General features: G+C 41.5%; 1 protein-coding gene across 5 annotated transcripts in view; it reads right to left on the bottom strand.

Moving 5' to 3' along the window:
- Positions 1-22,630, bottom strand: part of cacna2d2a (calcium channel, voltage-dependent, alpha 2/delta subunit 2a) — a 156,992-nt gene that overhangs the window by 72,539 nt on the left and 61,823 nt on the right. For all 5 annotated transcript variants that reach the window (XM_038697010.1, XM_038697011.1, XM_038697012.1 and 2 more), the window contains one exon: positions 1,459-1,518. In XM_038697010.1, coding sequence (XP_038552938.1) covers positions 1,459-1,518 — 60 coding nt within the window. The remainder of the gene's footprint in view (positions 1-1,458; positions 1,519-22,630) is intronic.

The raw sequence follows: 22,630 nt of genomic DNA, 5'->3' as shown, positions 1-22,630 counted from the left end.
CCCCCCCCCCCCCCACACACACACACACACACACACACCGCTACCCTTCCTCTTTGTGAGATTTTATTTTAATGGTTTCACAGTCGCCCCTGCTGAGATTCATTACCTGGCCTGATTATAAAGGCAAATGAAATCAGCTCCAATACAATATTAATAAAGGAGCACTATTAGGATTCCTTCGCAGTATTTGCAACAATATGATATATTCCAACTGTTTTCATGCCTGATTAAAGACACATACAGATAACAAAAAATTAATGTGATGGAGCTGCGGCAGGTAACGGTGGGTAAAAGATTCGTGACTGGACGGAGAGACAGAAACAGGAAGAGAAAAATAAAAAGACAGAAAGGAGAGGGAGAGAAGAGGACTTTTGGCAGGGGCGGGGTGGATTAAAAGAGAGTGCTGGCTTTTCCACTTGAGGAGGTATTGATGCCATATTGGATGCAGCTACTTATGAACAGGTGTGCTGTGTGTGGCCACTGTGACCCAGGCTCCACTTCCTGCATGGCTACACATCCGACTGAGGGGCATGAGAGCCAGGCAGGGAGAGGCAGGCATCAACCTCCCTCAGGCCTAAGATGAAGAGACAGGCGCACTGCAGCTCCCTCCCTTGGACCAGCGGGGAGGGGTGCAGCCCAGCCACCCCAAGACTACAGCTTCAGAGTGTAAGCAACCATGAATAAAAATGGACTTTGCAGGGAAGTAGGGTTCATAATTATTCGTTTTAAATCAGTTAAAGCCTTTTCTCAAATATCCCCCAGGAGGCGCTGGGTTAAAAATCCATTTGCGTGAAGTGTACCATGACAGCGAGCTCGTCTCCCTGGAGACAGAGGATATGACAGTAGGGAATGTGCATGTGTGTCTGTCAGTTGAGGTTATATATATGTGTGTGTGTGTGTGTGTGTGTGTGTGTGTGTGTGTGTGTGTGTGTGTGTGTGTGTGTGTGTGTGTGTGTATCAGTAAGCATGCATGTTTGTGGGGTGTTTAAGTGTTTGCAAATTTGAGAGTCAGTGGAGCACACAGGCTCACAAACACACAAACCAGAGTAATACCATTTCTACTTATTTCAAGAGCGGATCTCTATTGTTCGAAAGGGCAGCTGCGAGAGAATGTAATGTTCAACTTACTGTGGCCTGTGAAACAAAACGGGCCAAAGGCTCTTAGGTAAAACTGAAAACCGACCATGAAAAAAATATCAACCTCAGAAGTAAGCAATCATGGTGTGTGTGCATACATGTAGGACTGTGTTTGTGTATTTTTACCGCATTGTCTCTGTGATGCTGATCACATTGTCATTAAAGAGTTAAATAGGAGAAAATAGCTAAATTGAGAGGGAACTGGAAAACAGATGGGAATGGGCAGACGATAGGAAGATAAACCAGTTTGCCTGGAAAAGAAATGGAAAAAAGAAAGAAGGTCTTGGAGAAGGAGGGAGAGGAGCAGGTGTCCTACTTTACCGTCACACCGTCTTGCCATACATGCTCCTTCTGTAGCTGCTCCGCTTCCCTGGCCAGTTTCTACAAGGAAACACAAAAACAGCGGTGTGAGTGTCAGAAGTCAATAGGACTTTGATTTGTGTGTGTGTGTGTGTTTAAGAGAGAGACAGACAAACAGATGGGAAAATCGGGACCGTGACCTTGTTCAGCTGTAAATTAACTGGATAATTCAGAGGATTAGGGAACGCCACACCCAACAACACCGTTCTCCTTAAACTGTTGTTACATATTGCTGAGGTGACTGTATGTGTATTTGTCTGACAGCTGAGCTGGCTGAGGGTATGAGACACAATGTAAGCAAACTTGCTAGTAACAAGCCAAAGCGGGGTAGATCCAGCCAAAATCCATACTGACTGATCTTGACATTTGCAGGTTAGTTTTTAAGCTTTGTGCACTTTTCCCTGGTGGTAGTTTGTTTGCCAACAAGATATTTATCCATGCTTGTAGATAGGAAGCAGCCTAGCTATAAAGGTAATGTTTGCTGTGATTCAAAAGTCACGGCTGTAGGTGCTGTGTCACACAGTCACGTGCAAATACACATTTTTTTCCCCAATACATGGTTTGATTGACTATATGGTGGCAATCGAAATGTCTGCGCACCATGACTTGTACAGAATAATTACTATGCACATCAAATCTTTTTATAAAACTGATATACACATACACATTTTAATTTTTTAACAATATGCACCAAGCACAGCTCCATCTACATAGACAGATAACAAACACCAAATTTAGTAATGTATGCACAGACAAGGGGTGCCTTCATGAGACCATGAATTTCTTTCTTTTGTATGCTTTTTTTCCCACACACAGAGGAGACATGACATCTAATTTACAGAGCATATGTAAATAATGTCAATAAAAAGTTTAGTTTGAGTGAAATTTCAGAGGTACTGTTATTTTTGTGTCTATCTTGTTCTGAATTATATGTAACATGAAACTTAATATTCTCAACTCAAACCAGTATCAGACATCACTTCCCACTGAATTTAATAGTCTAACATCATTTACAATGATGTAGCTCAGGCTTATCTCTGAAGAAGCTTACTGTATGTAGGCTTCTCATAAAGGAAGTCATCCAAGTGGCAAATATGGTGAAGCCGTCTCTCTCCCTCTCTACGTCCCCCCTTCTTGTGCCACAGTATCTAGGTTTCTCCAAGCCTCTAGGGGGCGATCTTGTTCTTGTCCCAGAATAGTGTGATCAGCCGTAAAGGTCCCAGGGCTATGCAATTACTATTTAGACCCCTAATTCATTTGTGGAGCCACACTGAAGGAACCAGTCCCCTACCACAGGAGGCTTTTTATCTACCAAAAACACACAAGACATAAACTCTCATTATAGTAAGAGCTGCCCTATTTTCTATGAGGACCCCGCCCACCTCATCTCAGCAGCAGACCACACAGCCACAATACTGCTCCACCTCCTCTAAACATACACACCAGAATATCAGTTCTCACTCTTACAGGTGTCGTAAAGGGACGTCGGTAGACCATAATAGTTTAGTAGTAAATCACAAGCCGAATTTGTGACACATAATAACATAAAATCTGGATAATTTTGAGTCCTCTGTGTCCCTATGCTTTTGCATTGTGCCTTTAATCACCTGAACAAGTTTTAAATAATAATGATACAATATCATTTATTTCCTAATGAGACAATAGGCAACTGAAACAATGGAATGTGGATCTAATTAGCCCATTGAAATTATTACGTAGGAGTCCATTACAAAAGCCACTATACATGAAAGACGTGAAACTATACATTTTTCAATTACGGATAAGCACTGAGCAGCTGAATAAAAATCTATCTGCATTTCCCGCTTAGCCTGAAAACGTTTCACTCTCTGTGCATATGCAATGTTCTTTATTATTAAGCAAAGTTCTTTTTGAGGATATAAAACAAATAAGTTGCATTTGCAGAACTGTCCCCCTCCCCGTCATGATCTTTGATCTAGCTACCCTTTCACCCCCTTGGCCTGAGTCTTTTTCTCAGCGTTTTATCTGTCAGTGAGAATCTCTACTTTGTCCCTTTAGAAAATCCATTTTTTTCCCTTTGAGTATCCCGCAAACATTTTCTTTCACTTCTGTTTCTCCAGCACCCTCTCCCTTGGTATTTTTCCACCCCCATGTAGGCAGACATTTCTCTGGGACCCTATCTCTTCCCCAGCAGCTTAATGCAGTCCCCCCTGCTCCAAAACAGCCATGTGTCTTCATGTGTCTTTCCTTCCTCTGTGTTGGCCCAGATGGATGGGCAACACAAACAGCCAATGAATCAGAGTGAGAGATGTGGGAAGGAGGGGGGCAGGGATATATCATCTATGCTGGTGGCTGGAGCCCAAGCAGCTTAGAGCACTGGATGAGCATAGTGAGATCAGCACAGTACAGCACAGATAAGCTCAGTACAGGCCCACACAACACAGCAAATAACACTACAGCATACAGGCACAAAGACGCCAGAAGAGTCGACAACATGAGCACAGCCCTCTAATGTCATTGTCATTGTAACCTTGACACAAAATGCATCACATGTTGGGCCATTTGTCACCGAGCCTTCCGGCAAGGTCAAGAACCATAAACACACTCTGTAATGGATAGTGGCATGTGAAGTGCCTCCACAAGGTCTCCAACCTTAAATAACACACAGTGGAGTCTGTCATGTATGCAAACGCTGCACATAATGGTGCAGGTGAGAGTGTAGTTGCACAAACCGCCAACAAGCAAGCTGCGCAGCTTGGTGATGTCTCTGCTGTCCCAACCCTCACTGTGAAGGCGCGGAGCAAGAAGACAGTGCTCTGCATGACGCAATTAGGATCTTTAATATTCATAACTGTTCAGTTTGCTCTGTTACAGAGGGGAGCAGTTTAATGACAGCACACCAGAGACGGACAGCGTCATGCTGTGGTGAGCGTCAACTCGACACCCGGGCCGCCTGTGTGATTGCCGCAGCCTGTTAGGCCCTTCCACTGAGCATTAACTTAAAGGGCACTCCACGCAGCACATTGTCGTCTGTGTGATCTGGAGGGACCCTCAAAAACAGCCCTACAATGTGTGTGTTTCGGTGAGAGGGCACTTGAGAAAACACGACACAGTCTGTACGTGTGATTGCAGCCTTGAATCGAGGTACTCAACATGTTCCAAACGACCCCCTCAGCTCAGTTTCTGGGAACACTTAAGTCACCTTGGGGACCAAAAGACTGTGAAATGACTCTGCTGAGGTCACTTAACCTTCTCAGAGACACTACCACTGCGAGGGAAAACCCTTGGTAAATTTCTCAACGCTTGGCGGATGCGTGGCAGGGACAATCATAATGGTAAGCCACTAAGCTCTTTGCAAAACGGCGTCTAAATATAGAACACCTTTTTTAAGGGTCATTCCCACATTGTTTTAAATATCCAGACGCAGCATTACTAGAAACTAAATCTTCCCTATACCTACTAACACACACAGGATCAGGAAGATTAAGATAAGCAATGGCATGTTTACCCAGAGACAGAGGCCATGAAACATTTGTAATAATCATCACAGACATCGAAAAGGAGCATTAAAAGCTGAGTGAAAACTGCTGTGTTTCATAACTGCTAACAAATTCATGGTACATCAAACAGTCACCACTGTGTCATGGCCTTAAGAGCAGCTCAATGTGCTGTAGTAGTGCAGAAAGTGCAGTGTCATGCAGCAGTTAATCCATTAGGGGGCAGCAGGCTGAGCGTACCAGTGAGCCCCAGCAGCAGCAGCAGCAGCAGCAGCAGCAGCAGCCAGTGGAGCCTGTCAGAGTGGGAGCAGTCTGCTTTAAGCTCTTCATTCTGTCTTCTCCACTCGGCTGGGATTAAGGCCAATCATAGAAATCACTGAGTCAGAACCGTCCCACAATAACAGATGGAGGGACTTTCCACTCCAGAATTTTAAAGCATCACAGACAAACTCACTTCGCCTCGCACCCTCGCCGCTGCAGTCATCCCTACAGCCATCGCCACCACCTTTATTCTCTCACCATCCTTTTATCTCTCCCCTTCGCTTGGCTGTTTTATCCTGCCATCATATGCTGTACTCCATTTCTCTCCATCTGTCACAGTTTACTGCCCTCAAACTTCTCCCTCCTCTAGAACCATAATAATTCCAACAACACGGTCACAAATCAACTTCAAAACAGTTTAATTGACTTCACAGAGCACAGGCCTCGTCATTAACGTAGGGTGAAATGGGAAATAGCTTGAAAACGTATGGCATGTTTTCATTGCTTGCATTATTAAACACTCCTGAAAGGACAGAACATCCCATTTCAAGTCCCAGTAACAAAGTACTGTGAGGAGGACAGTGATAATAAGAATGGGCTCTCCTCTTCAGAGTGGACGAACAATGTTTAAGTCCATAATCAGGAGAAATAATGACCCTTAATTCCAGGTCCCTGGTTGGTTTGCTACTGGCAGCTGGGTATTGTAGTCCTTATTAGCTAACTCTGACACAGGATCAGCATGGATGGGTGGGAGACCCTGTCTTTGTTCTGTGATCCAAAGCACCCCGTGGCAGACCCGTTTGCAGAGGCTGTGTGTATAGTGCTATTGTAGGATGTGCTGAGATAATCCTTGCCTTTGTTCATCCCCAAATCTTCCCCTTCCACAACGGAAATGTTAACACTTTCTTTTGCATTTCCACACATTCCAGACTGCTGTTTCCACGGAGACCGGATCTGGGAGACACGAGCTGTCACCTACCCACAGCAGCAGCTTTTCAAAATCAAACACCAGCTTTCTACACTCCACACAGGCCTGCAGAAACACCATATTTCCACTGTAGATTGCCAGCATTGTGCTGAAGCTTCTGTGTGTAGTTCATCGGGACAAGAAAGGCAGCTTTCTTTACTTTGGAACAATATAGTAGCTCTCTGCAGCAGCTAAACTCCCTCATAATGGTTCTTCAGAGCTACGCTGAAAATAATCGACCTTGATCATAAGCTCTTGTGTACTAATCAGTCTGCTTGTAAGTTTATAATATGGATATAATCAAAATGCGATTATGTTAAAAGCAATGTCACAGGTGCAATTGAGCTAATTTAATATATTACTGACTGCTGAAGTATCTCTATAAAAACAATATTAATTCTCTTCTAATTGGGGCACCTTTTGTTTCATTTGAGATACTCCATTCAAAATAATATGCATTTCGCTCATTAAACCCCAGAGCCTTTGAAGCTAAGTGGCAGTCTCATCATAGCACAGAACGGGGCCAAACACCATTGTAGTGCACATTATCATTCATCGGAGTAACTACCACTGTAAATTCAATTAAACCGCCTATGAGATGAATGCTACAAACAGCTCTATCACATCATTTACTCACAGGCACACATGCACACGAAGGTCACAGTGCATATATCCGGCAAAAATTAAAAAGTCATATAAAAGGACGAACAAGGTCACTGCAGGACATCACAGTGAATCAACATAACACAGATCTGCAGCCCTGGCTGCTCACAGGTAGCCAAGTGTTCTACATGCAGGGGCCAGCAGGGGGCTCAGGGTGAGCGTGCAGGCAGAGCGGTGTGTCAATGGGGCCAGGATCAGCTCGGTGACATGTGAGTGTCTGGCTGGTTGGGCTCACTGTCCATTGTATGACAGATAGTCACAGACATGCCCAAACTGCTGCCCGGGCCGATCCTGCTGTTAACTGGCATCAAGTCAGAAAACAGAGACAGGGTGAGAGAGGAAGGGAGCCTAAAGGCGCCATCTACAAAAAAATAAGATTCAGACGTCTTGTTTCTCTAGCAGCCCACAAGGCATCGACCTTGCAGGTGACTGAGATGGAGAAAATTGCATACCTGTTGTCTGGAACAAGCGCTAGCTACAGATAAATAAGTCAAAGCAAGCCCAGTGACATTCCACTAGAAAGAAACAGAGCACATAGGTGCTCTTTTGCTTGGTACATCTGTACAACAGGTGAGTACGACTGCCTGGATGACCTGCTTGTTTCGACCACCTCCTCAGCAGGCTGAGTGGGGAGGAGCAGAAAGGAAAAGCATCAAGATGCAGGGCAAGAGTCTCCTTGATCAGAGGTGAGACTCACATAAACATGCAACAGAACAAGACTAAGAGCTGATGCGTGTACTCCGCCACACACTATATTTCAACCATCTCCTATTTGTGTCACATCTTGACAAAATCTCCTGTTGCAGAAGCTCAATAAATACAGGCTGGGTGCTCTCAGTTATAATCACAGTGTGCATCTGTTAGAAAGCACTCCCTATGTTCCCCAAAGACGCAGTGATCCCTGAGACAGTTGATCAATTTACTTCACTTGAAGGCAATATAGACATTGTGTGTGCGTGGTTCTGAAAGAAAAACAATTCAAGGTAGCCTTTAATAACAGCTCACTCCTAATAAGAACAACACCTGTAATGCAAAAACACACAGATTACATGAAAAGGCATGGTATGAGCAGGGAAACAATAGCAGTGGCTGACACTCCTCAGCATCTCGTTTGGAAGCCAAGCATGATTGTTACAGCTTGCGCGCGCGCGTGTGTGTGAGTGTGTTTAACGCATATACACATGGAGACACACTCAGTCACCACCGGTCACATATTACACCCACACGAACCCCACTCAGACGTACAAACATACTGTACACTTGCAATCAGCTCAAAAGAGCCCTCACTAATCAACATGCAATCAATTATACACATGTTCGTATTCTCTGCGCCCTTTCTTTTGGCAGGCTCAAACTGGCTGCTGAGCTTGGATGCAATTACAGTTGGAAAGGCTGGGACGTGTATTGTCAACACAGGATTCTTGGGGGGTTAGGGGGAGAAATCCCCTTTTGGTATTTCACTGGATATACTGTTTGCAGAAATTCAAAAATTGTTCTTTAATAATGTGTGATCAGGGATTTTCAGAAAACAGCTGTCACATTTTTCAGGAGGTGAGAATCTAATGTTAGCCTGTACTCATCTACAATGACAAACACCAGAAGTGACCAGACTGATTCGGAGATGGCCAGGGCAAAAAAGAGGCGGTTGGAAAAAAAAGAGAAAAACCAGCATAGGAGGCAAGTGATTTATTTTTTATTTTTTTTACACAAAGCCTAACCAATATTATCTCAGTCCATCAGCTTCTTTTCACCTCACCTCACCACAGCACTGTCTGCAGTTCAAGGGCAAACCATTTATTTGTGCTGTCCATTTTTTGCCCTTTACTTCAATCATCCTCCCCCCTACTTCAGATTGCTGATAGAATAATGAAAGCAGTTAAACATTCAGGCTTACAGGGGAGTTATTATTCAACTAAAAGGTCATGACGCCACGTTACTAAAAAAGATATTTTGTTATGTCTTGCAGATTTACCTCGCTCCCTTCCCTCCTCCTTCTCTGCTACAAAGAGAAAGTCTATGGTGTCGGACAAAAGCGTTGTCAAAGCGCCAGAGAGTCCAGTGACAGCAGCTGGTGTTTGACAAAGTGTATCATTGACAGTGTGTGGCCAGGCAATTGTTCAGGATTTAGACACGCATGCACATATGAGTACACACCTTCAGTCATATTTGTCCAGGCACACACACACACACACACACACACACACGGACACACGGACACACACCCTATCCAGTATTCCAGCAGATATGAGAGGAAAAACATGCAGACACGGCCGTCTCTCAAAGCAATTACAGCAGATTGAAACCAAATTAAATTTGAAGCCTAGAGCAACACCAGCGACTGAACGTCTATGACAGATATGACAGGGGAGGAAGGGGAGTGCTGTGGGACCAAAGGGTGGAAGGGATGCTTGGAGAGAACGGCAGGTGTGGGTCACAGAGAAAGAGAGAGCTGCTTGGATAGGAGAGCAAACAGACAGAAGTAGGGCAGAGAGCTGGTTCCATACAGAGAGCATCGGGAGTGCTCTCTGCCCAGATTTTAAGGACCATGCAGATTATTTTGCATGTTTTAACTGCATTTTGCGTAAATGTTACTGCCAACTGATTTCAAAAACGTACCACATGTTTATAGACTGATTTCCCTTCAGGGCGGTCACTGGTTCACATTAATTTCAGGACAGAATGAACTTAAATAGGCAATTTATCAAAGTAAATGTTTTGCCACCTTTATCATAATGTTCTGACATCTATGAATGGAGAGTTGGCCACTGAACAGCAACCTTTTAAAGGCAACAAATGAACAAATTCACAAGAAAACGAATTTCCACAAGAGAACAAACAAACAAAACCCAAATCATAAAGCACAAACTGTGCAATATGAACAATTAACATACAGTAGAGGCCATTGAAGTTGATTTTCATATTGTAATGAAATGAAACAAAAATCCATGGTTGAAAATGTATCTAAACCATTTGGTATGCTTTGGGAAGTCATCAGGAGTGATTTAAAGAAATATGCAATTTGCAGTTAAGGGCATTAAACACCCGTAAACACTGATATGTGCTTTTTGAAAACAGAATGTGGTTTACAATGCCTGGCTATTGCACTGAGTGAAAAGGCAACCCTTCAGCTGTGCAAATTATGCTACATTTAGTAATATCTTGAAAAATGTGCAGTTATAATGAATCACAGAAGAATAAATAAAGAATAAAGAAAAACAGCAGTCATATTGCCAATAAAAGGACTTTTGTTTTTGCAGAAATCACACTGGAAAATGATAACACGTGAGTAGAAATATACCACAATCTGTAGACCATATAAAAATCACAAACATGTGCTCGTTACAGGCATACAGATTAGCTCAGTTTCCAGTTCTCCAGGAGATATCATTTCTCCATTTCATTATTCTAGTCCAAGAAATGACAGGATTAGTTGTGGCAGCTTTTAAACATCTGATGTTATCTTCCTCTCCTGGGTGAACAATTAATCCCTCTCACTTCCCTTCTTCTCATCACCCTCTCTCTCCCCATCCAGGCTTCATCTAGCCTCGATTTCACTGTTCCTCCCCCCCCCCCCCCCCCCCCACCATATTGTATAGCTTTCCTATAGGAGATCTTTTTTACTTGAGAGAAATGAAGCTAAGCACTCTGGCATTTAAATAATTACAATGTACCGTGGAGCTATATGAAAGAGTACAGTGATGAGGTTTCTGTAATCACTAGTCACTAGTCTTTTAGTATGTGGATGCACCAACAATTCAACAATTCATAATCATTTTTTCTTTTTAATGTTTAAGTGAATTAACTTTCACGTCATTGTCTTTGAATAGGAAAAAGAGTGCATACCAATATGTCTAATAATCACGCTTTTATAATTCTTGTGAATGTTATTTTCTAAATGTTTGACATGCTTCAGTCATCCAGACTTCTATCAGTCCAATAAAGAATTCAAGTTTAGATCCAATCCAAACATTTGATTTCCATTAGCAAAAACAATATTATTCTATAATCAGTTTCAGACTGCAGATACAGTATGATGGAATTATCCGTCACTTATGTCAATATGTCTTTTGACTAACAAATAAAACTGTTTTTATTGTGTGGAACATAACTAGCTTGCTAGCATGGTTTCATATGTTAATGCTAACAATATTTGGCTAACAATGTAAATGTTTGATCACTCTGCTGTGTCTTGTCCTAATACAGTCTCAGGATTCCCACTCTTTTCAAGAGATCATTTTCCAGGACTTTTCCAGGACATTTTCAGTGATGATCTAACTGGTATGACAGACAGGGATCACGTCATACACTAATATGTTTAATTTTAAAGACGTGTAGTCTGACTTTAACTTATCCATGAAATCATCTATTACTTGCCTAGAAATTATGACAAATTGCTCTTTATTGCTATGTGGTCTATGCTTGGCAAGTGCTTTTTATATGAATTATATTTTAACCACCACTGCCTGAACACCAGTAAATAATAGATTACAATTTTGCCTACTAACAAATCCCACCATTCTGTTTAACCTTAGCTTTAAAAAATCACTGTGGTCCTCAGCCAAATTGCAGTGTAACGGTACAAAAAGTGCTGTTAGCCGGTGTTTGATGCACATACAGCTGGGCTCCAATTCATTGTTTTGACCCTGGCTTCATTCTTATTCAACTGTCTCAACAATAACCACAACACATTTGAAACCATTGCTCCTAGCCAGAGTTGAAACACAAATCTTAAAACGTTAACCAATTTAATAGTTTAAAACAATTTCAGAGATGATTATCCGAATAGTCAACATGGGGATGATGCTAAGTATTCAGTTCTGCAACTGTTGGTAACATAATGCAAGGTCTTCAAAATGGGCCAATGTATAAAAATATACACGTCTGAATTAAAAAAGGAAAAGTTGTGAAAAAATGGCAAAGGTGACAAAATGTGTAAAGGTTTCAGAAACATTTGGTAAAACTATATCTGGCGGTCCATTCCAAGATACAACTGTATGCAAAATTATAGCTCAATCCTTTTTAAACTCTCCTCCCAGTCCCAGTTATTGGTGAGATATCATCGAGGTTTCAACGCACCATCTGAGAACCACCTGGAGTTAGTTACACCTTACCACACGTATGTTTGTTACTAACACAGATAGTAAACATGATTGCTACATATTGAGGAAGAGCCCTTTTTTCCGTCTTATCCAGAGTAAAATGAGAAAATCAATTTTAACGTCATTAAGCCTTGCACAGCAAAGAAGTGATAGGAGGAGAGAGGAGAGGGACGAGAAAGCACAAAACTACCGGAAAGGGGAGAAGTTGTGTTAGTAACATGCAATAATGGGATGAGGTTGCATACAGAGGGAGAGAAAGTAGAGGAGAGAGGAGCTCAGTGCATCATGGGAAATCCCCCAGCAGTCTAGGCCTATAGCAGCATAACTAAGGGATGGTTCAGGACTAACCTGAGCCAGCCCTAACTATAAGCTTTATCAAAGAGGAAGGTCTTAAGCCTACTCTTAAATGTGGAGATGGTGTCTGCTTCCTGAACCCAAACTGGAACCTGGTTCCACAGGAGAGGAGCTTGATAGCTGAACGCTCTGGCTCCTAGTCTACTTTTGGAGACTCTAGGAACCACATTCTGGGAGCGCAGTGCTCTGGTGGGGTAGTAAGGTACTATGAGTTCTTTAAGATAAGATGGTGCCTGACCATTAAGAGCTTTGTAGGTAAGAAGAATGATTTTAAATTCTATTCTGGATTTTACTGGAAGCCAATGCAGAGAAGCTAAAACAGGAGAAATATGATCTCTTTTCCTGGTTCCTGTCAGAACACGTGCTGCAGCATTCTGGATCAGCTGAAGAGTCTTAATGGACTTTTTCGAGCAGCCTGATAATAAGGAATTGCAGTAATCCAGCCTAGAGGTAACAAATGCATGGACTAGTTTTTCTGCATCATTTTTAGACAGGATGTCCCTGATTTTCGCAATATTACATAGGTGAAAAAAGGCGGTCCTTGAAATGTGCTTAATGTGAGACTTAAACGACATGTCCTGATCAAAGATAACTCCAAGATTCCTCACAGTGGTGCTGGAGGCCAGGGCGATGCCATCAAGGGAAACTATATCTTTAGATAATGCGTCACGGAGATGCTTAGGCCCCAGAACAATAACTTCAATTTTATCTGAGTTTAACATTAGAAAATTACAGGTCATCCAGGTTTTAACATCCTGAAGGCACATTTAAAGTTTAGCTAACTGATGAGTTTCATCTGGCTTAACAATGAAAGTTTATGGAATATTTCCTGATAATATTGCCTAAAGGAAGCATATATAAAGTGAAGAGGATTGGTCCGAGGACAGATCCTTGTGGAACTCCATGACTAACTTTGGCATGCATGGAGGATTCATCGTTAACATGTACAAACTGAAATCGATCTGATAAATAGGACTTAAACCAGCTTAGAGCGGTTCCTTTAATGCCAATGAAATGTTCCAGTCTCTGCAATAGGATCTGATGGTCAATGGTATCAAATGCAGCACTAAGATCTAATAAAACCAGTACAGAGACAAGTCCTTTGTCTCATGCAATGAGAAGGTCATTAGTAATTTTCACCAGTGCTGTCTCTGTGCTATGATGAGGTCTAAATCCTGACTGAAAATCCTCAAATAAACTATTGCTCTGTAGAAAGTCACACAGCTGTTTAGCAACTGCTTTCTCCAGGATCTTAGAGAGAAATGGAAGGTTAGATATAGGTCTATAGTTGGCTAAAACATCTGGATCAAGTTTGGGCTTTTTCAGAAGAGGTTTAATTACAGCTACTTTAAAGTACTGTGGTACATAGCCTGTTGATAGAGATAGATTGATCATATCTAGTATAGAAGTGCTGACTAAGGGTAAAACATCTTTAAGCAACCTAGTCGGGATGGGGTCTAAGAGGCAGGGTGATGGTTTAGATGAAGAAATTATTGAAGTTAGTTGGTAAAGATTGAGGGAAGCAAAACAGTCTAAACATATATCTGGTTCTACAGCTGTTTCTAAGGTTCCTGAGTTTAGAGATAAGTTGGTGCCAGTTGAGGGCAGGTCTTGGTGAATTTTGTTTCTAATAGTTAGAATTTTATCATTAAAGAAGCTCATGAAGTCGTAACTACTGAGAGCTATGGGAATACTTGGCTCAATAGAGCTGTGACTATCTGTCAGCCTGGCTACAGTGCTGAAAAGAAACCTGGGGTTGTTCCTATTTTCCTCTATTAATGACGAGTAGTACGCTGCTCTGGCATTACGGATGATAATGACGATGAAGATGACACAGAAAAATTACACAACATGCCAAAAGTCCTGTCATCACTCAGTGAGGCTGCACATTGTTGTAACTTGCCAGAAACACAACCCAGTTCACATACAGATGTACTGATGACTTGCCTGCTTGTTAACAAGATAAACATGTAAACTGGACATATAGAAAATATGTCCAACTTGAAAAGAGTCTTTTTCACATTTGATAGATCAAAGCTAGCAGTTTCCCCCTGCTTCCAGCTGTATTAAAAGTTACATGGTTTCAATGCACATTTGAATTGTGCTTAAAAAAAAACTGCATAAAAAGAAAAGATGATAGAATTTTTCAAATACACACTGCAGCACTCACTGTTAAATGCAGACAATAAATTACCAAAAAATTAAAGTGCCAAGTTAGCTACTGGATCTAAGATACACATGAAGTAACCACAATGTAACCTTGTTCGAATCCATCCAGGAGGCTTTTCTAACATGGCAACTTCCCCCTCTCTGTCCTCCATGCTGGCTGACACAAAACGCTAAATGACGCTTGAAGACGGAGGAGGAGACAAATTTATTCAATACATTCATTCACATTCATGCATGCTGAGGTGAGATAGATATGAAATGCCCTGGCGCGCTTGTTTAATTCCTGCATTGGATGCATGAAATTGATGCGTTCACCTGACCATGGATAAAACAAATAAAGGTCAGACTGTACCCTGGAATTTCTTATACGTCAGTTAATTTGTTTAATTTTATGGAATTAAGTTGTTCGCTATTATTATTTTAATTATTGTCATCTTCCGTACTGTATATCCCTGGGATCAGTTGCAGTACTCAGAAACAGAGCGTCAAGGGTAACTGCCACAACATACATAAATGCCATGACGCAAGTGATCTTTTATGAATCTTAGAAGAAGCTCTTTTTAATTTGTATGGAGAATTCACTTCCATCCACAGTGGCCGTGATAAGTAATGTGAGACAGAAGAACTGAGCTAATTAATGCTGACCTTAAGAATAACGCAGTGCTCAGGATAAATGACAAGAGACGACAAGAGGTAGAGCCCAGGGCGTACAAAGCCGTTTCCAAGTCTTATCATCCTAACAAGGGTGAAAACACATTCAAGACGTCCTAAACTCAAATTATCAATTTTAAATGTATGCACACATGTACAAACTCAGAAGCACACACACACGGCACTCAGCCAGTACAAAGAGCCACATAAGAAGACAAGGCACTCAAGCATCGTTGAAGGGCAGAGAATGAAAATACCTTATTTAAATCGTTCCAGAAAGAACAAACTCATTTTCGAGACAGCTTCAAACACACAGCAGCCGGCTGGTATATTCAATATCATTATAGACCAACATTGGTCAAAGAGTTTACTGTTCTGTCTGTGTGTATGAAGTCAATTTACCAGATGGCATTTTCAGTTTCTCATTGGTATACACCATGCACCTTTTATCTCACCAATAATGTGCTCAACTATATCTCCAGTTAGGAAAACAACTCTCTGCACGAAAGACAGCTACATAATATAAAAGAGCAATGAGGAATATGTAAAATTACAGAAAAACCCTTGCAGGAGAGAAAGAAATGGTGAAAGATAAAAGGAGGAGAAAGTAGACGAATTTAAGAAGATGAAGAAAAGCGTGACAGAGCGGGAGAGAGAGGAGGCGAGAGCAAGGCAGCACTGAAGCAGTCTAACCTTGACAGAGAGCATCTTCTGACAAGCATCTGCCTCCTGTAATAATTTAGAAATAATCTCCATCCACAAAGGCCCAGCAGTCTGGCAGAGCAAATGCTCTGTGCCTGATCGATCACTCTGATTCAGCCAGCTGCCGGTCTCTGTGTGTGAAGGCCCAACATCGATCTCAGGCCTTCTCCCTCTCTCTGCTGTACACAGTGGCATGATAAAGTGAGAGAGGGGGATGAAAAGGTGAGAGAGAATGGAGATGCGAGTAATGTCAAACAGAGAAAAACTAAAAGGGTTAAAAGCAAGATATTTGACAGCAGATTTCTGAAAAAATGATGGTGCAAATTAAAGAAAACAGAGTGAAAGCTATGGGAAATTACAAACAAACATTTTATAACAAAGCAATGAAAGCATCTCCACAAACTACAGTACAAATTGAATCCAGGCAGCCCCACCATGATGCACTGCTTTACGAGAAATATTCACCGGACAACAGATGGAAGTTTTTGGGAGGTACAGTAGGTGGCCCCCCAGTTTCAGACATGAAGAATACACACCAGCACACGCAGGCACATCCCATCAACACATCCAATTACTACTTAGCGTTGTGACAGCATTAACTGCCACTGTGCATTTGGCCCCTAGCAATTAATTGACTTTTAAATAGTCTGCCATTAGCACCAATTTAAATGAATAGATGTACTCCTCCGCCTTCACTTAGCATTCTTTGCCATGGCCGCCTTTAAGAAGCAGCTCCACTGTGTCATCTGAAATGGCAGTGCAGCAAGCGAGGTTTCATAAACAGGGTGAGGACCATGCCTCTAAAATATGTCATTATCATGCACACAGACCATGATTAGAGTATCAGCACCAGATTGGACCATTACACTGAAACACCAACATACAGTGAGGTATAACCGTTCTGGTGTTTGTCTGCCTGTTCCCTGTTTTATTTTGTAGCAGTCTGTGTCTGGTTTCACTTTCTTTCCTGTCTCACCCTCACCCTCACCCCCATCTCGCCCTCGATTACCCGAATAATTCACACCTGTTGATTATCTTCCTGCCTGCGTGTGGGTGTGCGTCCTATATATTGTCCTTAGTTAGGTTCAGTCTTTGTTGCGGCATCATCATTTGTCGAGGGTTCCTACGTGTCTCTGCGTTTCACTTTACTGTTGGATATTGGATGTTTCTTCGGTTTTGGATTTATGCTGTTCACGTCAGGGACTCCAACACATGTACGCTACGTTTCTGCTTTGTTGCAATAAAACCTGACAAAGTGTACCAGCACTCTCTATCGTCTACTATTTAGACACTAAACTCTGCTTTCCTGCTCCAGCACACACGGTAAAGTTTTATCTACAGTAATCGGACAGCAAAGAAGGGTATATGTAGGAAATAGGATAGGTGAGTGTGTACACATGTCTAATTTCCACTGGGCATGGGGGGCATGTCCTTCTCAATTCCACACCTTTACAGTCGCAGTTTGATTTACTCTCTAAAAACGGGTTTTCTTACTGTCTAGCTGCCATATTTCAGTTGTGAGAAGAGAGCAGGATGATAAAAATGTTGATATGCTCATCGAGGTTGCTTTTACTTATTCCTGCGCTCACAACAATTAAACTTTACAAGCAGCAGCGAGTGCTTTTTGGACTTTCTTTGCCATGTGTTTCGCCTTTCAGGCTACAAAGAAGCATATGGTGCGTTCCATTTACCTCGAACGTCAGAGGTCAGAGCTGGAAATAATGTCACACCCGAGTTGACGGCGTTCCAGATTTAAGTCGGAAAACCAAGACTGATGCCTGTTAGAAATACCAGCTGATAACACCGTAGCAACATGTCTACAGAAACAAGTTGGATAAACTGTGTGTATGACTGATTTAATGAGACACAAATAAGACAGAAGTGCAATTAACAGTAAATTACTACAGCTTTCACTACTGTTGATTCTGGTAGCAGCCATCTTGAATTTTGAGGTTAGCGTTGGTGATGTTCTTAAGGGGGCGTTCCCGTTGACATTTCCAACTTCGAACTGAGCAATTCTGACTTCCCACTTAAAATGGAACGCACCATTCTACCCTACCCTCTGATGATTAGAGGTTTGTAGTTGTAGCAGAGCCGGCCGAGCCACTAAGCGGAGACGGGTCCGGCTGCAGACTGTAGGTCAGGGGGCGTGGCCTCAAAGTTCATCAGACTAGAAGCCGGGATTTGAAGAAGAAGACGATAACAACTGTAAAGTAATGGCGCAGCAGAAGCAACAAGTAGGTAATCACAGCTCAGTGTTGCAAAAGTTGAACTTATGATGTTTTTGGACAAATCTAATCTAAATGATCATATAATCTTTAAACATAAGCATTTTATTAGTTAGTCCAAAGTTATATATTTCTATTAAGATCCTTACCCACATTTTTTATTGTTCTGTGTATTTGTGGACATCCTCAATAAACAGATGCACCAATCATGCTGGTTCTATTGTTGTCTTTGGTTTTCTATTTGTGCCTGCATTGCACAACATGCAATGGGACAGTTGATACTGCTAGCCTTTAATATCCAGCTTCCACTGGTGTGGTAACATGCATATCAAGATTGGAGTTTAAGTTTAAAAATGTTTATGTAGTATTAATGGAAGCTAATAGAGATATTTTTTGTCATTAGTACTACTGACATGAAAAAACAATTAATATTGCACTACTTAGGCAATGTTTGAATCGCAGGATTGGGGAGTTCATGGCGTTACGTAATCAGGATACAAAAATAAAGTAACTGTATTCCGTTACAGTACAGAAAATAAAGACGTAATCAGATTACAGGTACATTTTGTAAAAACTGGGATTATACACTGGGATTACTTTAAGCAAGTTTCCATGAAATGGAAAGCGAACGGCTATTTGCTATTTATGCGTTTCCTCTAAAAACACAAAGCCAGAATTATCTATCAACATTTTAAAATCATTTTCCAAGAAATGACACACTCTAAAATATCATCAAGAATACCTACAAAACAACATTTTTTGTCATATTTTGATGGGCCAGATCCTTCCTTATGACATATAGGGCCAGTGCAAGGCATTTCATATAAAAACATTTAAACATTGATTTTGATTTCATGGGAATGGGAGATTTTATAGGTAGGTAGGTAGATTTATTTTGTCAACATAGTGAAATTCTGCTATAGCAGTGCTGAGGATGAATTAGAGCTTTAAAGGAAAAAGCTGCTCTGCAGTCTTGTGGTGTGGCAGCAGAAACTTCTATATCTCTTCCCAGAAGGCAGCAGGGTGAACAGGCTGTGGCTGGGTGGGTACTGTCCTTTAGTATCCTTTGGGCTCTGCGTAGGCACCTCACCAATATCAGTGATGCTTGGGAGATGGGTACCAATGATCTTCTGAGCAGTTTTAATCACCCACTGCATATAATTGTATGTTTCTGTAAAAATCCACTGAGCAGACAAGGCATCTTTGATACTCTATTTTCTTTATTTGCATATTTGGTATTTAAGTAATCCAAAAGTAACTAAAAGTAATCAGGTTACATTGCTTTTATTTTGTGGTGCTTGGATTACATTGCTAACATTTTTTAACAAGTAATTAGCAATTGTACTGGATTACATTTTTAAAGTAATCCTCCCAACCCTGTTGATCACTTTAACATTTAGCTTGTGGGAACAAGAACAAATTGAGCAAGAGACTTCAGTTCAGTCTGTATGCTAATAAGTCCCTGTGTATTTATATAATATGTTGTAAATAAAGTTCTTCTTTAAATCACGGGCTTCTGTCATGTCCACACTTGCGTGGTACAAATTGGGCGGGAATACGTATGCGCATGCAGGACAGACCATACATAAAGGTGCGGCGGCTACAGTCAATCATTACAAACTGCTACAGTGTGCAGCCGGACGTTATTGACTGAGCGACCTTTGCGGTGGCATAGGGCCCCATGGCCAGCAGAGGGCCCCCTACAGTCACTGCTTGCTAGTGGTGGAAAAAATTCACAGAAAAAAGAAATATAAAATAATAAAATAAAATGAAAGACAGCTCTCTATATTACACACCATATTAAGCATAGTGGTTATTTAATTTAGTTATATACTATGGAAAATCAGCTGTGACCTGTGACTCCTGACCCTGACTGACCCTGTGACATCACTGGTTATGCTGGGTCAGTCAGGCTTGATGTCTGACAAGAAAAGATCATATTTGTCTGGACTTGTAAAAAGACAACAGAAGACCCACAAAGAAGAGAGGAGTCAAGAAGATAAAGGTACGTAAGCCCACAGGCTCCATTTTCCTATGAATGTGTTTTTAGATAATCTGAACTAAAGTCTTAGGCCTTAGTTAGCCGCACTGGTATTAACAATGTTAACGCTATACTAGCTCCGCGATTAGCATCACAACTTTTACAAAAGGCACAAAATTGGTATTGTCTTGGTATTATACCATAGTATGATTCTGGAGCAACATCATGGATCCTCCTCCAAAGCTGCCAGTGTTCAAAAGACATCTTATCAAAAATCACCTTTTAAAAGGAGACGGCATCAAATTCTTGCAGATTGTCTTGCATTATAAGATCGTCCAGATCTAAGCTAAGAACACAAGTCATTTCAATTCAGTCAATTTCTTTATTTTGTTTTATTATTTCATAGCAGGGCCATCAGCCTCCATCTCTACCTCCATTATTGCTATCATCCAAGAAGCTGACAATGTTTAGTAGAAAGGCTACATAACGAAAACAAAATGTGATTTTTAATTGACATTAGTATATTACCACAATGAACACAGCATTTCAGTTTATTAGAATACCTTTTATTTGGAAAGCTCAATAACCAGTGTCATAATGCAGGTTTGTTTTGGGGGGGTTTTCCCTGTTTTTGGGGGGGTCTGAAGAACCTAACCTAAGAACTTAATGTAACCACCCCCCCACCCCCCTACACACACCTGTGAAAGCCAGCCTACACCCTTGAGTATAATAATGTATTTTGTTCAGTATTATAAACTGTACAGTATGGGTTGTGGGGAGGGGGTGGGGTTCAAATGGTAGAGGCTTATTGTGATAAGCTGAACCTGAGCTTGTAAGTTTGTAATCAATGATAGGGATTAATGCATGTATCAAAGACAAGAAAAAGAGCCAGGTTGCTTTTATCTGAGGTCGCTAAGATTACAGGAGCAAAGGACACACATGAAAAAGAGAGAGAGAGCCATGAGGAGAGTGAGAGAGACAGTAAAAGCAGGCAACAGAGTGGAGGAGGGGGAGAAAGAGAGGGGGACAACGTGAGATAATTATTATCATAGAGGTGGTTTTCCAAGGTCAATATTTGAGATTCTCCTCAACGGTCTCTCTGAAGCAGAACACCGCCGCCCCCCAGCACCTCCTCTCTCCGCCGTTGCCTCAGGCAAACTCCTATCTTCCCTTCCCTTCTTCTCCCTTTGCAACATTTCCCCTGTCACTCATTCAGCAGAGGAAGGCAGTGTCCCATCCCCCTGGTCACCGCCTGGAATGAGCCGACAGCTGGCGGATAGCTTCTCAAACACAGAATGAATTAAATGGGCGATAAACAAACAAACAGGCCTCCTTTCTGTGTAGTTTGGGGAGCCACCTGTCAGTCAGCAAAGAAACAAGGTAACCGGGCATCAAACCACATCTCCCAGTCCTTACCTCATTGGCCTGTAAGAAAAACACCTGCCAATCATGAAAATTGTTAGGTCATTATGTTTTGACAGGCTGTCAAGGCTCAAGACAGTGGGGTTGAAATCATGGATGGAGGTTGGGGGGGCAACGGGCTGCAAAGTCGAGGCAGGTGAACCAGAGTTTCACAGTGTGAACTCAAAATTTCTCCTGAGGACTGGAAAGTACACAAGAGACTAAGATCATTTTAGCAGAAGTCTTTCAGTTGCCAAAACATGCTAACAGTTCATTAAAAATAAATAACAGTGCATGTATATGAGGTTCCAAGAGGTTTTGACAATTCTGAGAGTTTATGGATTTGGAAAGTCACAGAGAAACAGCAGTTAATTTTTATTTTTATAATTATTATTATACATTTTTATATTATTATTATTTTATAACTGCAGTTAATTAGATATATATATATATAATTTATTTTACTATTACTTCTTCACTGGATAAGTTGATAAAATGAATCAAAAATGATTAGTTGGTTAATCCAGTCAACAATTTGATAATAGATTAATTGTTTCAAGGAAAAAAGTCAAACATTATCTGGTACCAGCTTCTCGAATGTGGAGATTTGGTGCTTTTCTCTGTGATATACCACTGTGAGCTGAATATCTGATTATGGACTATTGGTCAGGCAAAGCAAGACATCACTTGCTTTGGGACATTTTATCAACTGAATTACTTGATTAATTGACAGATTGATTAATTAATTAATGATGAAAATAATCATTAGTAGCTAACTTTTAAAGTCTGTGAAACGTCTCAATCTAATGTGTGGGAGCCCTGAGTTGCGTGCACACACACACACACACACACACACACACCATGTGTACGCCAGTGCCGCCAGGGTGGCTCTGGGCATTTGCCTCTGCAAATGTTCTCTAACACCAATAAAAGCCCTGTTTCTTTTTGTTCTTTTTTTTTTACATAACCACGATTGCAGGCCAATGCCACTACTGATATGAGATGATGCAACAAGCTGAGACAGACTCTGAACGGCTTCCACTTAAGAAACAAACACAACAGAAGAAAAGTGACAGCACACAGCAAATTAATGCAAACTTGGGAGAAATGGAACGGGGAGAATAATTCAATCTGCTGCCACCTCCTCCAGTCAGCCAAGGAGAACTGAGCTGAGGGGAAGG

Source organism: Micropterus salmoides, unplaced genomic scaffold (genome assembly GCF_014851395.1).
Source record: "Micropterus salmoides isolate LMB-PRFRI ecotype aquatic unplaced genomic scaffold, ASM1485139v1 Ms_hic_scaffold_4, whole genome shotgun sequence".
Taxonomy (NCBI): domain Eukaryota; kingdom Metazoa; phylum Chordata; class Actinopteri; order Centrarchiformes; family Centrarchidae; genus Micropterus; species Micropterus salmoides.
This window is presented reverse-complemented; position numbering and strand designations above follow the sequence as displayed.